The following is an 11547-nucleotide window of genomic DNA, read 5'->3' as shown; positions in this document are numbered from 1 at the left end:
CTAAATCTGTTTCAAATTAAGCAAACCACTTACTTTTGCTTTCTCTTTTTTCTCCACTACCTCTAATCCTCTTTTTAAGGCCCGTTCATTGCAGAAACCAACTATATATGCTTCCCACTCAATCAAGATGTACTTGCAAATTAAACTAAAACTAAAGAGAAAATATCATGAATCTATTTGTTATAGGGTAAATCTCTTCCTTGACCAAGTTTACGAAAATAAACATCCAAGAGGTAAGTATCTAACAACAAGTTATTCATTCAACGATTAGATATTTTATTTATTTGTCGATCAATTCAAGATGTCAGTATAAATAATTCAAAGACAGTAAAAAGAACTCTGTTTTATAGTTTGACTCGTCAATATATACAAGACTATCTATTTTATCTAGTATTTGTAGGAAAACTATTCTTTTATATCAAATCAGAGTCAATAATCGAAGTAATTACCCTATTTTTATTAGACTTGAATATGAATACATTTCTATATTCATATTTGTATTATGATTACTTCAGTATTGTCATTAAGAGAGCAAAGTCTTTCTCAATAATATATGTTTTACATTACGATATTTCATCAAAATTCCTCCCACAAGCTTACTTATTGCCAAACTTACTGCCAAAAAAATCTCTCTTTCTGCCAAACTTACTTACTCACATGTTTCATTTAAAATCTACATAAAATTAATGAATATGCTTCTTTTTCCTTTTGTTAAACTGTGTGAAAGGAAGGTAGGCAGGTATAGAAGGAATACCTCTTCACTAATTAATATTTTAATTAACCTATAATAATTTATGTAAATTAGGGCATAGTTATAGGAATAAGAATGAGAATAAGAATAAATATATCATGGATGCATGCGTTGGCCAGAAGAATATAAATAAAAATGTTGAATTCCATTTATTGTGGGATTTGGGTGTCGTTTCTTTGGGGAAGATGAGGAATGATATGAGATGATTGGGGGTGATTAGAACCACATTTTTTTCTTGGTGCTCCACTACTTTTTTTTTTATTTTTTAATTTAGTTCATACTTTTTTAATTTTTTTCTTGAATCAAACTATATATATATCTATTTTAAATACACATTTTGAATATTATCAAATTAGTACGAGTTACAGATTTGGTGGAATGCTCGTTCCTAACTCAAAACGACCTTGATTTGAATCTTTGTCATTTGAAATGTGCATTCTTATGTGAACATATGTACCATCAATCTAAGAACTTTAGGCGAAATGATTAATTGAATATGAGCCAAAATATTTAGCAATCTCCCTTGGCAAATATTTGCACCCTCGGAATACTTGTTCAACCTTAAAAAACATACACCTACACCTTACTACTCAACAAGTAGTAACTTGGAGTAAGTCCAAACAATGTTTGAATTTTTCCGATGGTAGCATCTTTATCAACATATTTATTGCTTCTTCTTTTTTTTGTGTGCACCTTCATCAATATAATTTCACTTGAAGAAATTTAAAGTGATTAACGACCTCAATCCCTTTCCCATTCTACCATCCGCAATTTGGATGCTATAGATATGCTTGAAATGGTCATTGGAACAACTTGTTCTTCCTTGAAAGGGTTATGATGCTTTATATATGGGCAACATCAAATTTGATGGAATGATCGTTTTAATGCCTCGAATGCTCATTCTTAGTTTGCAACGACCTTGTTATGAAATTTTATCGTTTTGAATGTTTACTCTTATATGATGGAACACTCGTTTCATCAATTTAAAATTGTCAAGTTAAACAGTTTTTGGAACTTAAGTCACAATATTTAATAGTCATATGTATCAATGTGTTTTTTTTTATGATATATTCTAAATAAATGAATAAAACAAAAATAACATTTAAAATATTTAATTTTTTTTTAATGGGATATTGAATTTTTTGTCCCAAAATAAGTTCACCTATATATTTATACCACATTTTTTATAACCTGAATATTTTTACTACTTTATATATTCGAATACCTAAATTGTCTTTATCTTTAACCTTATAAAGATTTCATGTAAAATATAATTTACTATTATTTAATATTATAATTTTATATTATTATATTGTTTAATATTGTTATAATGTAGTTGAAGTACTGATAGTTGAAACTAGAAATAAGTTGACGAAGAGTCAAATCTAGATTAAAAACACTCGAAGAACACGAAAATTCATGTATTTTTTATCCATATCTGAATCTTTATCAAGTAATTTCTAATTTTAACCATCAATATATAATATAAAATCACAATATTAAATAATAATAAATTATATTTCATATAAAATTATAAATATGAATCTTTATAAAATTAAAAATAAAAACAATTTTAATATTTTAATATATAAAATAATAAAAATATTTAAACTATAAAAAAATATAATATAAATATATAAATATACCCATTTTAAAACAAAAAATTTAATATCTCTTTTATGATACTAACGTTCCGATTTAATCATACAATTCACTCCTTCAATCACTTTTCTCCGTGTAGTGGTGATATTGATCTTGTCTCTCTCCAATAAGCAACTATGATGATCAAAGTTATTACAAGATACGTAAGTGGAAAATCCAACGGCCCTGATGCACCAAATCAAAGTGACCACGTCATGGAAATTTATGCTGAAATGACTCAATCATGTCCTAATCATCTCACGCCCTTCAGTGGCTCTGACTCAGAATGTTACCCCACCACTATCTGCCACGTGTTCCCCATAAATAAATAGAAAATTAAAATTTTTACTCTCATTTGGCCTACGTATATATTTATACCATATTTTTTACACTTTAAACATTTTTACCACTTTATAGGAGAAGATACCTAAACTACCCTTATCTTTAACCTTGAAAAACTAAAACTAAGTTTTCAACATTACTTACTTTTAATGTACTGTAGAGAGAGAAAATATATAAATATTTGAAATAAAATTTATATTTATGTGTACTTTGTATAATATGTAAAGAATACATCTATATATATATATATATATCTGAAGAATCAAAACAAAAATAAATTGTAAAATCTTACAGGAAAAAATTTACAGAAATATGAAAGAATAATTTTTATTGTAGAAGAATTTTATAAGGAATAAATTGAATTATAGAAAATTGTTAGTGTAATATATTAAAAATAAAAAAATTGATAAAAAACTGATTTTGACCGAAAAGATTTGGAAAGGGGTTTGCCATAAAAAAAATGGATTAACGGAAAAAAAAAATGGTCGGGGAAAATAAAAAAAGGTTGGCGTCAGTTGGCGTAAAAAGGGTTGGCAGATTATTTTGTACAGATTTACCGTACGCCAACCCTATTTTTAATTGAAGCCAACCCTTTTTTACTTTTTTTTTTTTCAGTTTTTTATTTTAATTAATTATATAATATTATATATATACTAATATAATATTATATTATATTATATTTATAATAACCCTCTTCAATAATTTTGTTCCAAAACAGCCTGAGGGTTGGCGTGACGCGCCGACCCTTTTTTATATAATATAATTATATTATATTATAATATAATTATATTATATTATATAATATAATATAATATATTTTATATAATATTATATTTTAATTATATTATATTATAATTAAAATATAATATAACATTAACCCGCCAACTTTTAAACTTTTTTTTTTTTCAGTTAAGAATTTTTAATCTGAAATTCATTTCTTTTTTCAGTTTTTTGTTTTTTTCTTTTGTTTTTAAAGTACTTATTCTATTTTTTTACATGATTCTTTTATAACTTGAAAGATGAAGAAAAAGAGAAAAAAATTATAGAAAAAAAGAGAAAAAATTACAGAGAAGAAGAGAAAACTTTTGCATAAAAATAGAATGAGGGGTATTTTAGAAAAATATATTACTGTTGTGGTATATTTATTTAAGTTTTAGAGTGAGTGACATTTATATATACACAGATTACAATAAAAGTAAAAAATTCAATTTCCCTAAATAAATTTCCCTCTCAAAATTTACTCGCAAATATTCTCACCCAACCGGAGCAAAATTACCAAAAATCCAATTAATCCCATCAATTTACCAACTATTTTTCATAATTACTTTAATAATTAAAACTCAATCTGACTCAGTAATTTTTTATGAATACGTAAGATTGGGCATGCCTCTGAAAATTAATATAAATAGGTGTCAAGTAATACCATTTTGCTTAGGAAGCAACCACGGCAATCTTCAGCTGTTTCTTCCTCTTCCTTCAATTTCTTCTCTTCACATCACTGCAAATTCCTCTTCTTCTTCTTCTTCTTCACAAAAATGGAAAAGTTAAGATGTTGCAGCAGTTTTCTGGAGAACTCCAAACCCTACTTCGCCATGATCTCTTTGCAATTCGGCTACGCCGGCATGAACATCATCACTAAAGTTTCATTAAACCGCGGCATGTCTCACTACGTTCTTGTAGTTTACCGGCATGCCTTTGCCACTGCAGTCATTGCTCCTTTCGCCATATTTCTCGAGAGGTTCCACTTTAACCAATTTTTAATTTGTACACTTTTAACCTCCTCGATGTAATTCTAGCAAAAGTTTGATTCATTTCTGGTTGTTTTTTAATTGCAGAAAGGCGCAGCCGAAGATAACATTTCCAGTTTTTATGCAGATTTTTGCCCTTGCCCTTCTTGGGTATGTTTATTAAAAAAAAAAAAATTGACATTATCAAGTTCGTTATAATTGCTATTAATTCGGTTAACGTAAAAAAATAGTTGTTAAAAATTTACTTTTATGGTTAAAAAGTTTTAACAATAAAAAAAAAATTATATTTTCACTTGTTATGATAACTTTTTCTTATTAACAATTAGATATTTATCTACATGTTATCTTTTTTGCTAATATCAGTATTTTTTTAGAGTATGCTCTTAGATTTGAACTTATAAAAAATTGTATTACTTGGTATAAATTTTGACTCAAAGTTCACCGGAAAGTACAGGCCGGTGATCGACCAGAATTTCTACTATGCGGGTTTGAAGTTTACTTCTCCGACTTTTTCATGTGCCATGAGCAACATGCTTCCTGCTATGACTTTTGTGATGGCAGTCATATTCCGGTAAGATTACATAATGTATATGAAATTAACTGAAACCATCTTCATCAAACAATTTGGTTTTTCTTATCATAATTTTGTTTTTGATGAATTTACTGTAGAATGGAGAAGCTGGATATGAAGAAAATAAGAACTCAGGCGAAGATTGTGGGGACTTTGGTGACGGTAGCCGGAGCAATGTTGATGACCTTATACAAAGGGCCAATTGTTGAACTATTTTGGACCAAAAATATTCACCCCCATAAATCTTACGCAAACAATTCTTCGACGGGAAGCTCCGACAGAGAGTGGTTCATCGGCTCAATTCTTCTGATCATCGCCACGCTCGCCTGGGCCTCTCTGTTCGTTCTACAGACGAAAGCATTGGAGACGTACAAGAACCATCAGCTTTCACTCACAACACTGGTGTGCTTCGTGGGCACTCTACAAGCGATCGCAGTGACGTTTGTGATGGAGCACAAGACGTCAGTGTGGCAGATCGGCTGGGACATGAACCTCCTCGCCGCAGCCTACGCTGTAATCCTTCATTCATTCTTTCGCTATCTAATTATATATCTCATCGTCGAAGCACAATTTATAACGATGAATTAATTCAACAGGGCATTGTGACATCAAGCATTTCATATTATGTTCAAGGGCTTGTGATAAAGAAAAGAGGGCCGGTTTTCGCCACTGCATTCAGCCCGTTGATGATGATCATCGTCGCCATCATGGGCTCTTTCATCCTCTCGGAGAACATTTACCTCGGAAGGTAATTAACTAATTTTGATTAAATGTAAATTTTTTTTGCTTAACCATTAATTACATATCTCTTAATAAAAGGTAAATATATTTGTTTTGGGTGCAGTGTGATTGGTGCAGTGCTGATAGTAATAGGGCTCTACTCAGTGCTGTGGGGAAAGCATAAAGAAAGGAAAGAAGAACTAGTGGATGTGGAGATTCTGGATCCTGTAAAGGGTGGACAACTTACTGGGAATGGGAATGGGAATGGGCATTCCGCTTCAGTAATTGAAGATATTGAAGCTAGTGAAGTGGGTTTACAAAAGGAAGAAGCTAATGATAATCAAAAGCTCACTTCAGCAGTTGCCATTAGCATGCCAGCCGCCAAAACCCAGCAAGAGAAATAATTAAATAGTAGAATTAATCACAATGGAAGAGAATGGTTTTTTGTTTTTCTTGTGTTTTTGTTCATGTAAGGTAAAAACATTCCAAGGATTTTGCAGTAAAGATGTAAAATTTTCCACTGGAATTTGTTATGGTAAATTAATGATGTCTTCATCAGGAATGACAAGTGATGCAGATTCCACTAGGAGTTGAGTGTGTTGTTGGAATCCATTTCAAAATGAATCTGATGCTGCGCGCATCAATTGATCTCAATATGAACCATAAATCCTTAGTGAGATCCAATTGGTACACTATTGGAGGATAAGTTATTTGTCAGCAACCTTTATCTTTTTAATTTTCCTTCACATTGATTGTTTGGTGGTTTCCAAGTACTTGGGTATGTGTGTTTATATATGGTTGGTCTATCAGGTAAAATCACTGTCCAATCATTCCATTAGAGCAATGTTATGTTCATCCGGTTTTGGACACTAAATTCAATACTTAAATAATATATTATTCAGTATTACTTTATTATCAATTTAAAAATATTAAATTATTTAATAATATATTATATAAATATCAAAAAATTTGGATGTATATAATCTTGGGACACAGAGATAAGGATTGTCACCTTTAGAACTGAACTTAGATTATAGAGGTATCTTTTTTTTTTTTTTTTGGTAACAATAACCTCATTCAAATCAGATTATCACTTTCAGAATTTAATCAATCATATCAAATAAGATAAATTTTGGATCCAGTAACCGATCCTATAACTATTAAATTAGATAAATCAAGAGTTTGATTTTGATATATCGTCAGAACAGATTTAAACTTATACTCTCTTATATATGAAATCTTTTCTTTTATCACTCAAACTATCATATGACATAGAGGCATTCTTTATATGTACTTTTTTATGCTTGTTGCAATTAGCATGGCAAGCATTTGCACTAATTGACTCCCCACATGCTGCTGCAGCTTCATTCTTAACCCCTAACAAATAATATTATAACTTACATATAATATTCTTGCTCCTTTAATGGGGATGTCTGGATTTCAATTCTTTACTATGCTAATTAATAATTTATTTTATCCAGAAATGAAATCAGAAATTAAAAAGTAATAATTGTGTAAATATACATTAAAAGGAAAACCATGTCCATTATTATCAGTGTTGTTGATACAAATTCAAGACGAAGTTGCCTCCTCCCCATCCCCGATTACAAGGATAATTTTTATACCCGTTTTTGTTTTGTTCTTTTTATTTTTATCAGAGAACCTCCTTTCTATTTGGGAAAGAAAAAATCAAAGATTTTAAATTCAAGATTGAAATTGCCACCTCTAAACTAAAGAGAGCTGACTTTGTCCTTGTGTTATCACTGGTATATTTGAAAGGAACAATATTTTTCACATAAAAAGTTGTAAGATTTTGTCTGTAAACATCTTTTGATGTAACATATGAGCATGAGCATCTCCACAAACTCAGCTGACTTTTCCAAAATCATTGTTGCTTTTATCTTCAGCCTCATCTTCTCATTTCACATGCCTCCTCAACTTGAAGGTCTCTTTTTCCTTTTCTTTTATTTATTTACTTAGTTTTAATAAACTACCCCTGTAATCAAAACATATGTTACTACTGTAATTTTTAATTTTCCCATTGAAAATTAATCCCTAAGGCCTAACTTTAATTTTATATATAAGAAGCATTACTTCTTCATCTTCATAATATTGATTATTACCATTAGTAATGTGTATATACTTAATATAATAATTTTAATAACGCCAAACGACTATTTCCCATCTAACGTTTGGTGTAAACTCAACTTCTCACCTCTTAATTATTAAAAATTTAAATACTCACTCTTCTATTAAATTTTACTGTTACTATTTGAGATAAAAACGTTATTTAATAAAAATCACTATTTCCCCCAATCTCCCCCCCCCCCCCCCCCCCCCAAGTTTAGAAAATCACTATTTTCCCGTAGGGTTTGCATTTTTCCCTTCTCACTTCTCCAGCGACTAGAGTCAGCCAACCTCCACCCTCCCATCTCTCGAACAAGGACAAATTGTCGGTCGATGATTCATTGGTGAGGCACGGATCCATGTGATGCACAAATAGTGTGTCTCGCTAATGAATTATCAATCAACCTCCTATCAACCGACCATTCATCCTCGTTTGGGAGATGGGAGAATAAAGATCGGCTAGCTCTAGTCACTAGAGTAGTAGCAAGTGGAAAATGCAAACCCTAAAGAGGAAAATATTGATTTTCCAAACTTAAAGTGAGGGAAAGGTTGGGGGGAGAGGGAATTGTTAGTTTTTAAACTTAGGGAAAAAAATGTGATGAATTTATAATTTTTTTGATTATTTTTATTAAATAATAATTTTATTCCTGATAATACTAGTAAAATTTAACATAATGATAAGTAATTAAATTTTTGATAATTAATGAATGAAAAGTTAAGTTTACACCAAACTTTTGGTAAGAAATATTCATTTGATCTTTTAATAAAGTAATATTCATATTCATATTTGATATTCCATAAGCACTGTAAAAGGTCTGTGTACTTATCTATACATCAGCAAATTAATTTTTCTGATTCATGTAGGTGGGTTATATTCATGCAGCACATTTTCAGTGGCCAAGTTGTGTGCAAAGAATATGAAATTGAATCCCTGAGCAAGGATCATACCAATTTTCCCACAAAATCTAATACAGTTAAAGCTTAATCTAGAAGCACAAGTCACCTTAAATAAAATCTTAAGTCTAAACAATATTGAAGAATCACATTCCTCTACTCGACCGCCCAAAAATATTCCTTTCATATAATATAAATATTATAACAAGGCATTCTTGAAAGCAAAAAGAATACATTAATTTCTAACTTCATTGAACATCATGTTTAATGTTCTCTTCTTTGCTTTTATTTAAGAAAAATTCATATTTGCTTACAAATTTTGCATATTATTAACAAAAAGAAAAATAATATTATGTATATATATTTTTAGTACATAATTTGAATATATAAATTATTGTTATTTTATGTAATTGGATTTTATTTTATTTTTAATTAAAAATTATTCAATCAAATAAAAATACATCATTTATATACCTAAATTATATACAAAAAAATATATACTGCATGGTTACATTGATTTAATGAATAAGAGTATGAAAACGTGACCAACGTGTTAATAGAATTGATTCAAAGGGAACAATAGAGCTTCCTTTGTTTCTTAATCCTATTTTATATATAATTTATTGAATAATATTATGCACATAATTTTATATATAAATAATAATATGTTATGATGTGATTAAATAATTAAAAATAAAATAACATCTAATTACATGATGATATATTATTTTTTGTGGGCATAATTTTATTATAATTTATTAATGTTTGAATTAAAGTTCCACTGTCTTTAATGACATTTAATTTTCAAAAACTGATAATCATGAGCATAAATGCTCTATGAAGAAAGTATAAGACCAGTTAAACACTTGGGTAATGCTACATATACAAAGAATATGTACAACTTTATATATAAACAATGATATGTCATTATATGATTAAATAGTTTTAAATTAGAGATAAAATAACACTCAATTATATAATGATATATCATTGTTTGTACATAAAATTGTACATATAGTTTGATTGTAAACAAGGCCAAAAGACTTGTTTCCACCCAAAGTTAAGTGTAATCTCAAACTCATACCTTTCAACTTTTAAAAACTCAAACTCTTACTTATGAACAAAATTCTATTAAAAAAATCAATTAATTTTAAAGGCAAAATCTCATTTAACGAAAAAAATAAAAACAAAACTAAAGTTTTATTGCATTTTCCCTCCTCAGTTTGAAATCCAACGATTTTCCCTCACCCAAAGTTTAAAAAGTAGCAATTTCACCTTTAGGGTTTTGAAACCATTGCTGAAAATGACAAAATTTACCATCTCAGGCCGCATGACTTTCCCTTCTAACTTATCTCCTCCTATTGACTTGTCCCCGTCAAAACCCCCCCCCCCCCCCCCCCCCCACAAAATCTAATACAGTTAAAGCTTAATCTAGAAGCACAAATCACCTTAAATAAAATCTTAAGTCTAAACAATATTGAAGAATCACATTCCTTTACTCGACCGCCCAAAAATATTCCTTTCATATAATATAAGTATTATAACAAGGCATTCTTGAAAGCAAAAAGAATACATTAATTTCTAACTTCATTGAACATCATGTTTAATGTTCTCTTCTTTGCTTTTATTTAAGAAAAATTCATATTTGCTTACAAATTTTGCATATTATTAACAAAAAGAAAAATAATATTATGTATATATATTTTTAGTACATAATTTGAATATATAAATTATTGTTATTTTATGTAATTGGATTTTATTTTATTTTTAATTAAAAATTATTCAATCAAATAAAAATACATCATTTATATACCTAAATTATATACAAAAAAATATATACTGCATGGTTACATTGATTTAATGAATAAGAGTATGAAAACGTGACCAACGTGTTAATAGAATTGATTCAAAGGGAACAATAGAGCTTCCTTTGTTTCTTAATCCTATTTTATATATAATTTATTGAATAATATTATGCACATAATTTTATATATAAATAATAATATGTTATGATGTGATTAAATAATTAAAAATAAAATAACATCTAATTACATGATGATATATTATTTTTTGTGGGCATAATTTTATTATAATTTATTAATGTTTGAATTAAAGTTCCACTGTCTTTAATGACATTTAATTTTCAAAAACTGATAATCATGAGCATAAATGCTCTATGAAGAAAGTATAAGACCAGTTAAACACTTGGGTAATGCTACATATACAAAGAATATGTACAACTTTATATATAAACAATGATATGTCATTATATGATTAAATAGTTTTAAATTAGAGATAAAATAACACTCAATTATATAATGATATATCATTGTTTGTACATAAAATTGTACATATAGTTTGATTGTAAACAAGGCCAAAAGACTTGTTTCCACCCAAAGTTAAGTGTAATCTCAAACTCATACCTTTCAACTTTTAAAAACTCAAACTCTTACTTATGAACAAAATTCTATTAAAAAAATCAATTAATTTTAAAGGCAAAATCTCATTTAACGAAAAAAATAAAAACAAAACTAAAGTTTTATTGCATTTTCCCTCCTCAGTTTGAAATCCAACGATTTTCCCTCACCCAAAGTTTAAAAAGTAGCAATTTCACCCTTAGGGTTTTGAAACCATTGCTGAAAATGACAAAATTTACCATCTCAGGCCGCATGACTTTCCCTTCTAACTTATCTCCTCCTATTGACTTGTCCCCGTCAAAACCACGCCCCCCCCGCGACAATAGTGATATCTTT

At 28.8% G+C, this 11547-nt stretch overlaps 1 protein-coding gene across 1 annotated transcript; it reads left to right on the top strand.

The window, feature by feature from the left end:
* Positions 1 to 4173: 4173 nt before the first annotated feature.
* Positions 4174 to 6427, top strand: LOC123192413 (WAT1-related protein At5g07050-like). Its single transcript, XM_044604951.1, has 6 exons — positions 4174 to 4472; positions 4570 to 4632; positions 4937 to 5053; positions 5152 to 5566; positions 5650 to 5801; positions 5898 to 6427. Exons 1-6 carry the CDS (start codon positions 4270 to 4272, stop codon positions 6175 to 6177), a joined length of 1230 nt encoding a protein of 409 aa, XP_044460886.1. The 5' UTR covers positions 4174 to 4269; the 3' UTR covers positions 6178 to 6427.
* Positions 6428 to 11547: the final 5120 nt, after the last annotated feature.

Source organism: Mangifera indica, chromosome 12, assembly GCF_011075055.1.
Source record: "Mangifera indica cultivar Alphonso chromosome 12, CATAS_Mindica_2.1, whole genome shotgun sequence".
NCBI classification, from domain to species: domain Eukaryota; kingdom Viridiplantae; phylum Streptophyta; class Magnoliopsida; order Sapindales; family Anacardiaceae; genus Mangifera; species Mangifera indica.
Note: the sequence above shows the minus strand (reverse complement) of the source record. Positions and strands in the feature narration are given on the sequence as shown.